Genomic DNA, 18,469 nt, shown 5'->3' with positions numbered 1-18,469 from the left:
CTTCTCGTTTTTCCCCGTCCGTTCAAATGAAATCGCCGCCAATCATATGTCCAGGCTCGCGCCAGGACCGGGGGAGGGGTTACATGACGTGCATCTTGTGCTGCATTCACTTGCACTCGGACATTAGAGACTTTCTCTCATAAATGTCCGATGAGCGCTGTTTGCAGTCTATGGACATAGCGGATCATTTTGACTCGTTGCGTTGTGGCGATGTCTCGCAGATAACACAGAGAATACATATGAAAAGTATAATTTGCTCAGAGTCCAGAGACAGTTGTGGTTCGGTCCGGATCCGGACCGGAGTCCGTACTTTGAGGATGCCTGGCCTAATCCTTCCCCAGGAATTTATTCCGGTGTGAACGCGATCTGTACTTAGTTCATCAGAACTAAATAGTTCTGATGAACTAAAGTGGGAAAAGTACTGCGGTGTGAACGCGCCAAAGGCAGATTGGCTGGAGATTTTTAAAGAATCTTCTCAATGGTTTGCCCACAATGCAATTTGATGACATTAAAAAGGTATAATTTAGGCTTTTTCTTTAACTACACTAGCTAGTGTGTCTGCCTAATAACTGACCAAGGGTTTGTAGTGACTTGGATTTTAAAGGATGCTTTTGTGAAGCCTTTTCACCAAACAATAAAAGAGCAGCGGGAGCTTAAAAGGCTCTTATTCATTTCTCTCTCTCCTCCTAATCTGATTCTCTTGTTCTCTTCTGTCATTTTCTGTAATCCCCTTCTGTAATCGTTGTTACCTCAAGCGTCCTCTCTTTTCCATGCTCTTTTCATGGTAACCGTCCCCCCTCTAGTCCATTGTTAGGTAGGCTCCTATGCAGAGATGGGGTCATTACTAAAAAAAAGTAATATATTACACTACTTCGTTACTCTCTACATAAAATCTACCCCCGTGGGGGCGCGCTCATGTGAGGGCTCAGGCTTAAAATTGAGACATCTGATTGGCTATAGATAGAAAAAATTCCAAGTACGAATCGGCTGACCGTCAGGGGAGTCTCAAAAAACCCACACACGAATGCACAGCGATCCGTGCACAGGAAGCGGTTTGTGTTTGCAGGTTCAGGGGATTTAAATGGAAAACAAATATGTGAGGATCAAAAATACATATGTAACACTTTTTTCTGTATTTGGATTTTATTTACATGTATATGAAATGGAACACATTTGTGTGTGCATTGAAAAACACAAGTGTGGATCCGGAAATACAAGTGTGTATCCTTTTGCAGATCATGAAATACAAGTGTGAATCCTTCTGTGTGCATGTGTGTATTATGAGACTGTTCTGAGCCCATAGTGTGATTATGACTGATTTTATAAAAGTAGCGAAGTAACGTGTGTCGGGGCAATGTTAGTAACTGTAGTGTGATTACTGAATTATAAAAGTAGCGCGTTACACTACTCCGTTACGACAAAAGTAATATTATTACAGTAACGCGTTACAAAGTAACCAACTCTGCTCCTATGTAATACTTCTAATAAATAAAAAATATATACTAGATCACCCTCAAGTAACATAGGGTATTAATCATATTGTAGTGCACTTGGAAATGTATCCTATAAGTGGCACACTGTTTAAAATGCATTGAACAACTCTGTGTTTGTTTACAGTTATACTAATGTCATTTTGAGTGGTGATGTGATAGCAGCAACTAGAGTTAAGGACAAACGCTGCTCCACCTCAGGCCTCTAAGATTACTAACCTCCTGCTTCTTTCCTCTTGTGTTTTCTCCAGGCGGATGCTAAGATGGTGTGTGACGTGGTCACTCGTATGGAGGACACAGAGCCTTACTCCGCCGAACTGCTCGGCGCCATGATGCGCCTGTGGTCCGACTCAGGCAACCAGGAGTGTTTCAGCCGCGCCCGGGAGTACCAGCTCAACGACTCAGCGCAGTAGTACGTATTCTACAGAGTTTAACATTATAATTTGTGTGGTTATTGAATCCTGCAGGGATGAAGTGTAGGCTAATCTTGAATTTAGACTCCGGTACCGGGGCCCTCCCGCAACATCTTGCAGGTAACAGTGTCTGAGGGCATGTTCATTTAATAAACTGAATGTTTTATATCCATGTAACAGGAAGAAACTCATCTAACTGATTGTAGGAGCCAATTAACTGTGGGTATAAAGGTAGGAACCTATGTGTGTTGGTGAGAGGTTCCGCCAGAAGGCCCATACAGTTTTTAACTATGTGTAGAGGCTAAGCCAATGCTTTAAGCCTCTGAGGATCCGCTTGGTGGGTGTAATTGACGCACACAAGTTTGCTGCCGAATAAAGGTCAGAAACAAAGTTTCCAGTTTGAAACAGTCCATTTATTTCCATTTTACTGGTTTCCATTTACTTGCTTCTTTCCATATTCACCACACGATATTACCGTTTACACAATACCTTTGCTTTGCTTGTAATCCCGTGTTTGTGTGTGTGTTTGCTCTGTGTGTGTGGTCAAAAACTGTATGGGCCTTCCGGCGGAACCTCTCACCAACACACAGGTTCCTACCTTTATACCCACAGTTAATTGGCTCCTACACTGATCATTTTATTTATTTTTATTTTTTTTAAAACCCCACAATGCTAACGCTGAGCCTCTGAATTAGCAACGAGCGAAAAATGCTAACAGGTGACTGCACCAAAATGCACTCACAAAACCTTATTATTTATCTTTGCTGCACATCCAACCCATCGTTTCACATTGTGAGATGACACAGAATCGAGGGGTACCCTTCATTATCTCTCAATTATACGAACTCGCGGAGATATTAACAAGAACAGACATCAAAACATGTGGTGCTAGATAGCTAAAAACGCTAACATGGCTCACCTGTGTTGTAGTCTGGTCAAAAGTGGTCTTCAATGACATTAAAACGATAAAAACACTGCTGAAGTTAATCCGTAGGTTAATCCAATGTGTCTGTGTCCCTTTGAAATGATTTCTGATAATCCATAAACAATAAACTTGCTTTTCCGTTTCTAGATGTCAGAGCTAGAAATATTTTCACTCTGATGCAAAACTGCTTGTGCGAAGCCCCCACCTTTTTGTTTTAGCATGTGTGTGAGCGGGGAGATTCCCCTTCGATTCTATTGGCTCTAACGGTCAAAAAGAGATGTCAATCACCAAAATCGACCAATGGGTTCCAGAAAAACTGTAAAACCCCCATTTCCACCCAAATCACCTCAGAGGTGGAGTTGTTTTGCTAAACCTCTCTAAAAATGTCAAATGTCACTTGTTTTGCATCAATCTTGATACAGGGTACTTATTATATGTTGTACTTTGCATTCATAAAGCTTTTAGTCAACCTTACCATCATCCAAGGGTAGTTTTCACTATAAGTAAAAAATAATTTTTGGACGGACACTATAATTTACAGCTATGTTCAATCTCAATTTTCTTTCAAATAAAAAACATCTATATTGATTCTGAATTTTCAACATCCAACTCACAGGTTTATCATTACTTTGAGAAAAAAGATTATTAATTTAACCCTTTTAAAAGGGAAGATATGGTCATTTGTTCTGGGAATGTCATTTTCGAGCCTGAAACCTGAAAAACAGGCTCAGGGCTAAACAGGTTTTAACAAAGTAATGCATTTTTTAGATTTGACAAGCTTAAATGCAATTGCCAGGAGTTAAAATGTCCTTGTGTTTGACTTGATAATGTTGGATGTCCCAGACAACCTCTGTTATCATTAAGCTACTTGTTAGCAGCATCTTTGTTAAGTTGCGTACATTTTTTTAATAGTGTCTCTTATGTTATAGAACCAAATGTAAAATATCTTAAGTGTGTTTAAAACATTTAAGAAGCATAGAAATCTCACCAAAAAAACCTCTTGACCTTGAGACAGGGGAACTGAAACTGCAGAATTGCTTACTCATTTCCAGGTTTCAGGAGTCATTCCTGCCGCATCCAACTGATCACAAGTGATATCATCCAGTCAGAGTATGCTTGAGTATGAATGGGAGATGTTACAAAGTGACAAATTAAAGTATTTCATTTTTAGAAAAGCATACATTTTCCTTGCTGTTATCATCTTATTATCAATATTTAATTAGCATAATCAGATAAGAATACAGGCAAACTGAGTGTGTGCATCCTTTTGTTGTCAGTGGGCATGTGTATGTGTGTGTGTTTCTAGTGAGTGATAGGACAGATTGGCGAACTGCGATGGTGTTTGTTTAACGCTCCAATAAGCACTATATCACTGACTCAGCACAACAGCAAGAGAGTGTGTGTGTTCCACCTGTTCAGCTGAGACGTGTCAGGATCAATACATCAGTCATTACCGACCTCCCCCCGCCTAATTCAATACACCCACCAACCATAAAAGATGAAAACGAAACACATGCTCCCTAACACATGCACTCACACACTCAACTATTTATATTTAACTATAATCTCCTAGATACGATCATACACTGGCTATTACGACACATAGTCAATCACCATTACAAGTACACGGCCTGATTTATGCTGAGTGCCTGAGTGTGGGTGGAGAGCGAGAGAGAGACAGCTGGAGAAAAACAGGAGAGAGCGATGAAGGTGGGGGTGTGGGGAGGACATTTTACTCAAGTTCCATGTTTGTGCGTGTAGCCCTTGTGTAATTGTCCGCCATACATCTAATGAAATTACACAGTGACAAAGATACATTGAAGGAGAGTGACAGATAGAGTTGTATATCTTTGTTGCTGTGTGCGGCACATACACTACACATACTGTAAATCACTCTTATAGGCAACTGTGGATGTAGTGAATGTAGCTTGTGTGTTAGTTTATTTTGTGACCACTTAATATGAATTCATATTCATCCAGGAAAATCATTCCTGCGTTTGAATTTCTACTTTAGTACTCGTTTCAGTTCACTGGCAGTGTTTTTATTTCTCAAGAAGCATTTAGAGGCAGCAGACAGTTAAAAAAAAACTCAAGCAAGAAAAGAGCCATCAAATGCACTACTTGGATGGAAATCTACCAGTGAAAACTAAGTGTCTAGAAGCAAATCTAGTGCAGACACAGATGTTACTTAAGAGCTGCAGGGAAGTTGAGATAAGGTGCAAAGAGAAAGGGCAGGAAGGATATAGAGGGATACGTTCAGATACATTAAGTCGGGGGAGTCCAAGCCGAGGCTTAAGCAAGGATAAAACAGATCAGAATAATTAAAGAATACAGACTGAGAGACAATAGAGACCAAAAGGTCAGGAAAAAGAGTATTCCATTGAGTCAAAAGTGATGATAAAGCAAGACAGAATGGACAGAAGAAAATACAGAGTTGCAACACTTAGTTATTTCTCATAATAGCAGACAACCTGGAAGTGCAAACATATTCCTGTCAACAATTACATTTGGTAAATTAATTCAAACAACATCCTCTCTGTGTGTGAATGAAAGCCGCCTCTGTGTGTGCTAAATGTCACATTAAAGATGAATGCACACTTCCTGTTATGTTGGAACTTGTGGTGCAGAACAGGAGAAGCAGCCAATGAACAGATAGGACTGGTATCACATGATCATACCATGAGGATTTCTGCTTAAGAAACCTCTCGTTTTTCGTCGTCAGGTTTAACAGTTAGTTCAAAGATGAGGTATTTAGTGAGGGTTTTAGGGGGGGGGGGAGAGTGTAAACACACATGCACTGTGTGGTAGTATTAAAATGAAAGCAGAAATCTCTTTTATGACAGGAACATGTACTGCCAGCAGCCATCTCTCTCTCTTCAATGCCCTGCATGTCGTGACCTATTTATCGCAAAACACATCCACTGTTTATGATTTACGTCTGCTGCCTTTTTTGACAATGTTGCCACTTGAAATGGACAGTTGGTTTATAACAGTGAGAGACCGCACTATGAAACAGATGGAGTGCACCAAGCCCACTAAAAGCAAAGCTGTCTTAGTATCCTTGTTTAGATCTAATTGAAGGTCACACAAAAGGGCATCATTCTTCTTTCTTTAATACGGATATTGATTCTGCGTCTAGCTTTGCATTTGATATGACCGTCATTGAACTTCTTATTGGATAATAATGTAAAGCTACTTATGCCGTTTTGATTTTAATAAGTAAACATATTTCATCCTGCTGGGTGCTGCTATTTGTCGATTGCTGGCTTTAGAAAGTTATATATATATATATTCTGTTGACACCATAGGTAACCCATTGTTTAAATGTTGTTCCACAAAAGGCTTAAATTCAAAATAAAAGTTGCAATCTGCTCAGTGTTAAAGAGGCTCTATTATGCTTTTTGGGGTTTTCCCCATTCCTGTAGTGTGTTATATAGGTTTTAAATAAATAGCTAACATCCCAAACTTCCCTCCAGAGCAGTGGTTCCCAACCTGGGGGGCACGCCCCCCTTGGAGGGACGCCAAAGATCGCAGGGGGTGCGCCAGGCCTCAGATGATTTGAGGCAACTTCCAACAGGAGACATTTGCGGTGGCTCTTGGGAAAAAAGGTTGGGAACCCCTGCTCCAGCGGGCCTGAAACTCCTTGATTGTAGTCCTTTGTATACCTCCCTAACAGATGTAGCGCTTTATTTCAGACGCCTACCCGTGCGGGTCCGTGATCGGCACGGGGTGGGCCCCTGCTGAAAAGGAAAACCCCCCCGCAGGACTTGAAACGCCCCCTTGATAAATACATTTAATTATAATTAAACCAGCTGCAATGGATAATGGATCCACCAGGGGGAGCCGTGAAAAGCTGCCACACTGGAACTCATGTGAAATAAACAGCTGATCTACAGGTATCTGATATAGCGGATATTTGTTAAGATCCATATGTCACGGATAGGATCATATTCTGTGCTAAATAAGAGACATGTAATCATTTACTAAACATCACCATGTTTTTATTTAACAAAATAATGTTTAATTCACGTTGGCGTAAATACAAAACCATCGCTATGTTTTTAGATCAGGAAATGCATCCAGGCTCAAACAAACGATTTTCAATCATCATCCTCACGATCATGTAATGTATCATATGTTCGCGAGTTGAAATGAATGCACTACATTTAATCCACGTGAGTTTACAACAACAAAATAATCGCTTTGTTTTTATATCACATCCGACCGGAGGAAAATGCAGCGTCTCTCACTACCGATCATCCTAATCCCACGGGCAAACAATAATATGTACAGTGTTAATAGTTTACTGTATTATTAGTGTCTAATATTACTGGGGATTTCGAATGGTACTGGATTTTGATTTATTGTATCGGCTTCATATCGCAATATATTCCCGAAGTCTGAAATGCAAAAATGTTCCACATTAGGGCAATTCACCCTACATTTAATCATTCAAACAAAATCATATTTCGTTTATTTTTAACGAAATAAATGTGGTTTAATCCACATAATTTACTGTGTTAATTGTTTACTGTAGTATTGTGCACATTACTTTTCGCTGCTTGTTGCACCTGGTTAGAAGCTAAACTGCATTTCGTTGTCTCAGTACCTGCAATATGTGCAATAACAATAAAGTTGAATCTAATCTTGAGCAGGAACAAATGTATTTAGGCTACTTAGTACATATTTGACATAAACGATTAAACACATGTGTGCATTCTTTAAACCGAGTCAAGCCGAGTCCGGAGGTGGCGGCACATTAAAGTGTACACCTGATTGTTTAACTTGAAGGTGCCTGATGACATTTAATCATTCAAACAAAATTTCGTTTATTTTTAACGAAATAAATGTGGTTTAATCCACATAATTTAGGCCTACTGTGTTAATTGTTTACTGTAGTATTGTTTAACTTGAAGGTGCCTGATGCAGAGTCCTGCACGGGTCTGATTTTCAAGACCCGCTCCCGCCCCGCGACGTGCAATACCGAACCCGCCCCGCTACCCGCACATATTGCCAATTAGTTCCGCAACCCGACCCGTCGGCACAAGATCCGCAACCCGACCCGAACCCGCATAGCCTAGCCTATATATGAGTAGTGAAAACGTGCAATTATTAACACATGCAGTTGCATATTTGTCTCAAAAAGCGTGGGATGTTGGTTATTTTCTCCATCTAGGATGACACCAAAAGCCTCCCAGACGTTGGATTTCGCTCTTGAGGAAGTGTTATTGAAAATGCTGTATTCTCCACTAGAGAGCTTCACCTCAGCTATTTCGAATGTGGCGCGCACAGCAGCAGATTGATGCGCTGCAGAGGTTATGATTATGCACTGTCCGAGGATTTAAACAATAAACTAAATTATTATTATTTTAATATATTTATTATGCAATACCCGCGACCCGACCCGCATCATCTTTGTTTTACCCAGAACCGAACCCGGAAAAAAGCATATACCACCCGAGAATCACCTTTTTTGCGGGTCACCCGATGCAGGACTCTGGCCTGATGTGAACATTTCCAGAAGAACTCTAGCTTGAATGGCCTTTGTATGTATACAGTAGGCCTACAGTCTTTTCTTTTCATTTCAAACCTTTATTTATACAGATAAATCCCATTGAGATCATTGATCTCTTTTCCAAGGGAGACCTGCTCAAGTAGTTCCACATGAAACATAAAAGCATAAACAGAACAACAAAAGGACATCATACAGCATCATTTACATAATTATCCACATAAACAGGTACCAATAGCTTCTGATTGACTAGCATCCAACCGAGCTTTAAAAACATTTAGTGGCACCAGATTGTTCAGTTTCCATTTAATTTGCAGACTATTCCAAGACAGAGGAGCTGCGCATCTAAAAGCTGTCTTCCCTAAGACAGTCCTAGCAGTTGGCACATTTAATAAAACCACAGCATTCGATCTCAGGCAGTAGCCACTTACAATTTTCCGTGAGATCAGGGAGCAGATATAAGATGGAAGTTTCCCTAACATATAAAAATGTACCAGTGACTGAGCCTCCGTACAGTTAGTGAAAGCAAACCAGCCCTTGCATACAGGGTACAGTGATGGGTTAATGCTTTACAGTTTGTCACACATCTCAGTGCACTGTGATACGCAGCATCTAACTTGACCAGGCAATGGGCAGCTGCATTCATATAGACCAGATCCCCCAGCACAGGTAAAAAGGTCACAGTGACTAGCCTTTTCCTGGCCTCAAGCGAGAAACAGGACTTGTTTCTGAAAAAGAACCCTAGCCTAACCCTCAGTTTTTTTAGCAGGTTATTGACATGAAGTTTAAAAGAGAGACAATCATCAAGCCAGATACCAAGGTATTTGTAACAGGCAACAACTTCAAGTTTTGTTCCTTGCGTAGTTACAATATCTAAAACAGGCTCTGGTGTCTTTTTTGCTTTTGAAAAGAGCATTACCTTGGTTTTATCCACATTTAAAAGAAGCTTTAATTCAGAGAGCTGAGTCTGAATAGTGTTAAAAACAGCCTGTAATTTAACACCAGCCTCCTTAATGGAGGGACCTGCACAATACATCACAGTATCATCCGCATACAAATGTAAAGTAGCTTCATCCACATTATCACCTACGCTGTTAATATATATGGAGAATAAAAGTGGTCCTAAAACAGAACCTTGTGGTACACCATTAGAAATGTTTAACCACTCAGAAGACAGTCCATCAAAATGAACACATTGGGACCTTTCAGAGAGGTAGTTCACAAACCACCCACTGCATGGCTGGATATGCCAATACTGAGTAGCCTCTGCTTTAAGATGCGATGATCAACGGTGTCAAACGCTTTGGAAAGGTCAATAAACAGAGCTGCACAACTCTGCTTATTATCTAAAATACTAGTAATGTCATTCACCACTTTCATTGTGGCAGTGATGGTGCTGTGTTTCTTTCTGAATCCTGACTGATGTTTAGACAGGATGTCATTTGTACATAAAAACTCCTTTACCTGTTCACTCACTAGGTGTTCAAGAACCTTAGCCAGAACTGACAATTTAGAGATTGGCCTAGAGTTATTTAAAATAGTTGCCTCCCCTCCTTTCAGTACAGGCAAGACATAAGCAGACTTCCATACTTTTGGAATTGTATTTGTGCTGAGGGAGAGGTTAAAAAGAGAAGTAAGAGGTGGAGCAATACAATCTGCAGCTATCTTTAAAAAGAAAGGTTCCAAGTTGTCCGGGCCAGCCGGTTTCCTAGGATCTAGCTTAGATAAGGCTTCATGAACAACATCAACAGTAAAAGGGGTAAAACTGAAAGGGTTTTCCAGACCACGTTGTTCAGAGTCACAGACTGTGGTGTTTACAGAAGCAGAGTTAGTGACAGAATCAAATAGAGAACCGCAGGACACAAAATGCTCATTAAAGCAATTTAGCATAGTAGCCCTGTCCGATATAGGGCCAGATGCTGTGGTAAGGCACGGAGGTAGCTCATTACGGATCTCACCGGTTGATATCGATTTTATTGCTTTCCAAAATTTCCTAGGATTATTTAGGTTTTCTGTGGTAACTGACAAATAGTACTTTGACTTTGCACTTTTGACATTTGAAGTGAAGCTATTCCTTAGCTGCCTAAAACGCAGCCATTCTATCTCTGAGCCTGATTTCCTAGCCTTTGCCCAGGCCTTGTTTCTCTCATGAAGGAGACTGGACAGCTCAGCAGAAAACCAAGGATTGTCTCGTCCCTATACTCTACATTTACGCAGGGGTGCATGTCTATCAATGATCTCCATAAAACCAAGATAAAAATAAGACCATGCGGTTTCAACATCAGCACACAGATCGATTTTACCCCAATCAAAATCAAACAGATCATGCACAAAACCCTGCTCCACAAAATGTTTTATGTCTCTCTTGATGATAATGCGAGGTTTAACCTTTTGGACCTTAGTGTCCCTAATTGTGGCTACAACACAGTGATCGCTCAGATCATTTGCAAATACTCCCACAGAAGAATATTTATGCGGAACATTAGTTAAAATGAGATCAATTAGGGAGGATTTAATAGGGGACTTAATATTTGGGCGAGTAGGACTGTCAACAATCTGAGTAACATTCAATGAGATACAAAGGTTTTTAAAATCCTCTGACACTGCAGTTAACCAGTCCCAGTTAAAATCTCCAAGTAGCACTATTTCCTTGTAGTCTAGTTGTGATAAAATATTTGCTAGTGAAGACAAGGAGTCTTTGACAGCTGAGGGGGGTCTGTAGCAGCCCACCAACATGACCTGTTGACCCTTTGCCACTTCTATATTTAAGGCTAAAAATTCAAATTGCTTACTGATCGATTTGGAAATTAATGTGGTTACACTGAACTTATTCTTAACATAAATTGCAACGCCACCACCTTTATTAGGCCGGTCAGTACGATACACATTAAAACCATTTAAGGCAATGTCAGAGGCCAACATAGACTTATTTAGCCATGTTTCAGATAAGACAATGATGTCAGCGTCAGTCGATTTTGCCCAGATACGGACAAAATCTAGTTTACCTAACAGACTGCGCACATTCAAGTGGATGAAACCCAACCCAGACCTAGCTTTAAAATCAGCAGGAGTAGCGATCTGACTATTACTACTGGGCGGACCAGGGTTAGGTTGTACATTTCCTGACAGTAATAACAACAAAAAAAACAGGCATCTTTTCCTCTTAAATGACACATACATTGTCATCTAATTTAGAAACACCGGAAAAGTCTGCGAGAGTGTGATTAGAGCTTAAGAAGCAGTCCTGAAGAACCATCATCGCAGGAAAATAAAAAAGACAAACATATTTTGTCGAGCAGATTGTCTGTGACAAGGCAACCGGTAATTGTTTGTGTAACACATCCGAACCTTTGCAGGGGATGCCCACTGCAGGTGGCAGAACAGACCTGAATCCAGTAGTCTTCTCAGAATGACTAGAGATCTTCTCATAGTCCAAAGCAGTTAACAGGCATAGCAGAATCCCGATATGGGCCATTTTCCCAGACCAGCAGAGCATCCGGATAGGCGTGCAAGCAGGCCCGAAATGTGGAGGCGCTCCGTTCTCCTCGCGATATCCCCGGTGCAGAACCTCCTCAGTAGGCCTACAGCAGGATAGGCGAAGCAGGACCAGCTCGAGGCGTAGAGGCGCTCCGGTCTCTCAGCGATATCCCCGTGGTAAAACGTCCTCGGCACCGTAGAGCACGACAGGTGGAGCAGGTGGATACAGGCCTCCGCTACAGCAGGTGTAAAGCAGGCCGCAGCCCGAACGCGAAGCCGCTCCGGTCTCTCCGTTACGACCCCCGGGGTAAAATCTCGCCAGGACAGCAGCACACGACAAGTGGAAGCAGGTCCCCGCCACAGCACAACTGGGCAGGTGGAAAAAGGGGGCCCAAACAACAACGTGCAGCCGCTCCGTCTCTCCGCGACTTCCCGGGAAAAACCTCCCCACAACAGCACAGGTAAACCTCCTATCTACGCCGACGGAAGAGAGGCAGCCCTGCCCCTCACTTTCCACGCTCCGTGAGGCGGATGAGAAAATGTGCTCCGCTCGCGAAAATGTGCTCCGCTCGCTCTGATCGACGAGTGTAGAGTGAAAAAAAAAGCCCAACCATGTACACCTTCCTTTTTTCCCGTCCAAAGTTTGAATTGGATAAAGGTAATGGTTATCGATGGTGCTTTTATAGCCTATTGTATAATAACTGTGTGATTTATATTGCTTTTCAAATGCATATATGGCCACCCATTTACACGGCTCTTCCCGTCAAAAATATTAATAGAACTTAGGTAGATCACTTTACATTTCTGCAAATTAATTAATTAATCACACACGTCTCTCCACGTCTCCCTGTCCCGAAAATGATAAATAAAATAAAAAGAGGAAACAATGTTCAAGTTCAGTGTTCAACATTTTATTTAAAATAACTGACATAACAGACACCATACTGTAGGCCTATCTGCTGCGGAAACCAGGACGAGCTATTTCGGGATATGTTTTTCGGGGGCTCCTCAGTCTCTCATTTACCCGGCTCCTGATCTTATGCCACTAGTCAATGTTCAGATTTGGGAACCAATTGGAAACATAGGACTCAATCTTTTTCAACCTCTTGACGGGAAAAAAGGAAGGTGTAAATGTTTGAATGATGAATAAACAGTGAGGAGGGGTACAGTATGAATACACTAGATATACACAGCAGCCCAGCCTGTGAGCAGTATGAACACCAATGAGCGCTCAGCTCGAGATACCAGCGAGTCGAGAGAGAGAAGGATATCTTCATTTTCTCTTTTGGGTTGATTAGGACACATCCTGGGGATTGTGTTTACAAACATTGACCAGACCGTTCACCAGCCCCCACCCCCCATGTTGCCTATGCTGTCCTGTGTTGCGAACTCTTTGTTTAAAACGAATTGGCCATTGGAATGTGTGGAGGAATTCTCCCAAGGGTCACATTCCACAGCTCTCCCCCCCCCCCCCCCTTACAGTATACATACATGTACATAGACCATATGAGTCCGTGTATCTACGGACCATTTGTTTTTCTTTATTAAAAAAGTAAACGGAAGAGCGTCTGAGAGACGTTTTTGCCCTTTTGCTTTTTACCTTACTAAATGGTCTAATGGTCAGTGGAGCGAGGGGGGAGGCCCGCGAAACTCGCGGAAGTGATTTCAAAACAAAAATAACTCGTTTGCTTGGAACAAAGAAAACAGCCAAGACACACATTGAGTCCAGAAAATGAATGTTATTAATCACTGTAAATGTAATAAGCCTGTGTCTAAAATTGACAACAGGCTTATTATATTTACAGCCCTTAAGATACACTTTTGTGTTTAACAGCTGACCACCATGACATACTTTGTTTTAGTAGATTTCGCATGAGAGCAAAATGTATAAATATGAGCATTAAATTATATGAATATGAGAACAAAATGCATGAATGTGTGAGTGACAATATATGAATGTGTGCATTGAAATATGATAATATGAGAGCAAAATGTATGAATGTGTGAGTGTGAAAATGTATGTATGTAAAAGGAGAATATATGTGTTTAGGAGTGAAAATATGCTGCATTTTGAAAGTCCGATAGTCCACCATTTCCATCGGAAATATCAAACATTTAATAAAAGTGAAAAACAATGAACAAGACTTAACGTATTCATCATAATTAATTATATTTATTTCGTTTGGATGTATGATTTTTGACTTTGTTTAGAGCAGTGATCTTCTACTATATGAACATTTTGGACCCAAAATCACAAAAAAAACCTAAAAACAGATTTTGAAAATGATAGTATTTTTCATATAGGTACCACAAACATACACAACGGAACCGTTTAAAAGCTGGAAATATATACATGGGATGTCACTATGATAATGTGAAAGTTTGATTGAGGTAGCATGGGATTTCATTCTGATAAGGCAAAAGTGTTATTATAAATATAATACAAATATATATATATATATATATATATATATATATATATACACATTATGTACAAAAATCTGTTTTTTCTGTCTTTATCTGTGCCACGCTTCAAAGCGGTTTCTGTCAACTACGACACAGAGGGCAACATCACAGGTTCCTCCTCCTCCATGTCAAAAAACAAGCTTAAAGCTTGACTCACGTTCAGAGTTCTCTTCATCATAGTTGAATCTTCAAAACTCTAAATCTATCTAACTATATCTAAATTCTCAATGTTTGTCTGTCACTTTACTTCAATCGCAGTCTCCCGCCGTCTCTCTTCGTCTCCCGCCGCCTGTCTTCGTATATCTTCGTCTCTCTTCATTTCCCGCCGTCTCTCTTCGGTTCCCGCCGTCTCTTTTCGTCTCGTTTCGTATCACTCCGTTTACCTGATTACCTCACCCCCTCCCTGGTAAATACATCCTGTTGAGCAGAATCTACAGTTTCCAGTATTTTCCGTTTTGTAAAATGATAAAATACGGCGAAGATATTAAAATATGTGCTTCCATTATTCATACTTCTGAAATATATCTGTATTAACTTTATATCATCGTATGTCCGTGTTTATTGGGTCTTTTTGCATGAAACAAAGACTGGCATATAGTTTCAAGCCAGTACTTTCGACAGAAACACACAGCAATGTTGTCCGGACTGTTGTTTTTATGCGGCACCGGCTTGAACAGGTCATGTGATCTGATCACGCCGGCATGACGGTCGACTCCAAAGGGTTAATATTAAATACATATAACTATTTTTACAACTTGTATTTAGTAATACTTGTAATTATTGATGCATACATGTGTCCATCCATTCAATGTGGCATCTGCTATAATGGGGTTAATGTATGATATTACTTAATAATACAATACATTATAATTAGGGCTGTCAAGTTAACACGTTAATAATAATAATACAAATTAACGGCACTAATTATTTTAACGTGATTAATGCATGTGTATTTTTTTTCCTCGTCCGCCCCGTAGTTTCTGAGCGCATCGAGTTTAAAATACCATCTACAAGCTGATGCTGACAGCCCGCTCCTGCCGCCCGCTTGTGGCAGACCACACTTCCACGCTCACCGGCAGGCACCAACTGGCTATTGGGAGGACCGGGAGGGTGTGTGTGTGAGAGAGACCTTACGTGCATTGTTGTTGTTAGCATCTGGTGCTAGCTAGCTGCGCTAACGGATAGAAGGAGCTGTTTAAATGAAAACAGAGGAGCGACATTTCGCCACAACTGCGCCGAGCACTTGACTTTATGCAGGAAGCCAGACAGTGGGACATTGTACGAAAAGTCAGCACACTCAGCTCGGATAGTGTGCAACATGATTGCAGCGTCCAGGCAGCTCCCGTTCGAGCATATGCCTTGAGTTGCGCGCACACGCACACACACGCACACGCACACACACACACACGCACCATTTGTATTGTATTATTGTATGGGAGAGGTTCCAGGTTGAATTGAGGCAAATATTTGTTCAGAGGTTGTTGTGTTTAATATTCATGAGAATATTTGTCATTGTTCAAATGATAATAAACATTAGCATAAAGCAGGGGTGGGGAACCTCCGGCCCCCGGGCCGTATACGGCCCGCGAGACCTTTTGGTACGGCCCTCGAGGTCATTTATAAACACACGCAAAAAAGAAAAAAATTAAAGAAATCTAGACCGCAAAAGAGGTTGCTTTTTCTTTGCACAGCATGAAAGAAAGGCCAAATGAATGGGCTGTGATTTTAGTATTTTTAAGCAGAGGTCAATCATTTGTACGGCCCTCGGAGGATGTTGAAAAAATGTAAATGGCCCTTGAGAGGAAAAAGGTTCCCCACCCCTGGCATAAAGCATATTTGTCCACTCATATGTTGATAACAGTATTACAAACTTGAAAAATATTCCTCTAAGGTACATTTAGAACAGATAAAAAATGTGTGATTAATCGCTATTAACTATGGACAATCATGCTATTAATCGCGATTAAATATTTTAATCGACTGACAGCCCTAATTATAATATGATATGATAATTACATTTTAGTTTTATTCATTTCTTATTTCATAGTTTCTCATTATTATTATTTTTATCGCTCATCTTATTTTTGATTTTATTAATCTGTGTGAATCTGTGCTGTCCTGTTTTTCACTCTCACCCTGTTGCTGTTTGAACTACTGAATTTCCCCACGGGATTAATAAAGGTCCATCTTATCTTATCTTAATGTATAAATTGATTGACTTCAATCTACTGTACTGTGTAAAAATACCCCAACAATATTACAAGAAATATACTGCATAAAGCAAACTATATACTTTATTTGATCTAAAATATTGATGTTTTTTCATTATAGTAGCTTGTGAAAACCATACAGTAACAAATAAGTGATTAAATGCTACAGTATTCAGTAAACACAACTGCAGAGCTGCAAACATTGCAAACAGACTAAGTTCTACAACACCCAGTTGTCTTTGTGTATTTTGTGAATGAAGCGCCATCTCATGGTTAAATCCTGTAATTGAACAAATGGGGAAATAGGGCAACGCCCTCTAGCAATTTGGCAACACCCCCAGCCACTGGCATCCGCTGGGCTTTTGACTGGGACACACCCATGTGAGTCTGATCTGGAGTGCTACATCTGTACATCACTATTTAACACTTGCGCTTCTATTGGCTAGCGCTCCAACACATTGTACGGCTAAAGGCCCTGACACCCCAAGCCGATTTCGGCCGTCGATAGATGTCTGCCTCGAAAGCGCTGGAGACGCTGTAGTACATATGCCAGGCCTGTAAGTGGCGCTGTACTTTCGCCACAAAATACACCAAAAGCAGCGAAGAAGACCCCCGAGCATGATTGCCATGGTTGCCCTTCTGTTTATGCCCCGCGATTTAGCAACATGTAGTTCAACTGTTCATGTAGTTCTCCATGTCCACTTGTTGTTGATGGTTGTAGCTGTAGATTTTGCACTAACATCTATAGCATGGTCAGTAGCAGTAGCAGTAGCCAGTAGCTACTGACCATGCTACAGCAGTGAGCAGCAGAGGTGGGGAGAGGTGGGGGTATGGCTTCATCGTTATCAGGAAATGATCGAGTAGGGCGTACACACGGAGCCGTTTTTCCCCCCCAGTGCATTCCATTTGCAGATCTACCCACCTTGGGACCCGTTATCGTTTGCGGGGTCCGTTTCCGTTACGGCCTCGTGTGAACGAACGGGCTATACGAAAGAGACGCACCGAAGTTCTCTCAGAGCCGTGGCTCAATGACTGTACTCGTGCTCGCACCTGCAGGCATGCAGAGAGACAATGGAAAAAGGATTAACTCCATGTTTCCCTAGAAATCCTTCGTGCTTGCCTTTCCGACTACCAGACGGCAGTCAAAGCAGCCAAAACAGAGCACATTTCTCTGTTAATCTCCAAAAACAGCCATAAACCTCAGGTTATTTTTAATGTCCTCAACTCTATCATTAATCCCTGTGATGTTTCTTCAATTGTGTCATCACCTACTCTCTGTGATAAGTTTCTTACATTTCTTATCGAAAAAGGCTAGCCCACACTAATGCTACCCCAGATCCTGCTCCTTTTCTGTGCCCTGCTGTCCTCAACCACTTTGAGCCTGTATCCCTCTCTTCTCTCTCGGATGTTGTCAAGCACCTGCGGCCGACAAACTGCACCTCAGATAGCATTCCCTCTCGCCTTCTCAGAGATGTTTTCGAATCAGCTTGAGCAAGTATTTTATTACTAATAAACACCTCTCTTAGCTCAGGATGTGCCCCAGCTGCCTTCGAGCATGCCGTGGTCCAGCCACTACTTAAAAAGAAAAATCTCGACCCCTCCATTCTCGCAAATTTTAGGCCCATCTCCCAGCTACCTTTTCTATTTAAAGCCCTGGAGCGAGTAGTCTATGTCCAGTTACAGTCGTTCTTAACCACGCATGCCATCCACAAAAAGTTTCAGTCTGGCTTCAAACCTATGCACAGCACTGAAACAGCCCTTTTAAGAGTTTTTAATGATCTGCTCCTAGCCGCCGACTCAGGTAGCCCAGCTGTCCTGGTGCTATTAGACCTGACAGCTGCCTTTGACACTGTGGACCATAGCATCCTGTTGTTACAGCTTCAACAGTCCGCAGGCATCACAGGCATGGTTCAGGTCCTACCTGACAGACCGTAACTTCTCAGTGCAGCTAGGTGCCTTCTCCTCTGCTAAAGCCC

The 18,469-nt window shown here is 41.3% G+C and overlaps 1 protein-coding gene across 2 annotated transcripts in view; it reads left to right on the top strand.

The window, feature by feature from the left end:
* The window catches only part of gnao1a (guanine nucleotide binding protein (G protein), alpha activating activity polypeptide O, a), a 170,244-nt gene that overhangs the window by 120,682 nt on the left and 31,093 nt on the right, over positions 1 to 18,469 (top strand). For both annotated transcript variants that reach the window (XM_034084482.2, XM_034084481.2), the window contains exon 4: positions 1,742 to 1,902. In XM_034084482.2, coding sequence (XP_033940373.1) covers positions 1,742 to 1,902 — 161 coding nt within the window. The remainder of the gene's footprint in view (positions 1 to 1,741; positions 1,903 to 18,469) is intronic.

This window comes from Pseudochaenichthys georgianus, chromosome 6, assembly GCF_902827115.2.
Source record: "Pseudochaenichthys georgianus chromosome 6, fPseGeo1.2, whole genome shotgun sequence".
Taxonomy (NCBI): Eukaryota; Metazoa; Chordata; class Actinopteri; order Perciformes; family Channichthyidae; genus Pseudochaenichthys; species Pseudochaenichthys georgianus.
The sequence above is the reverse complement of the archived record's forward strand: the minus strand, read 5'-3'. Positions and strand labels throughout refer to the sequence as shown.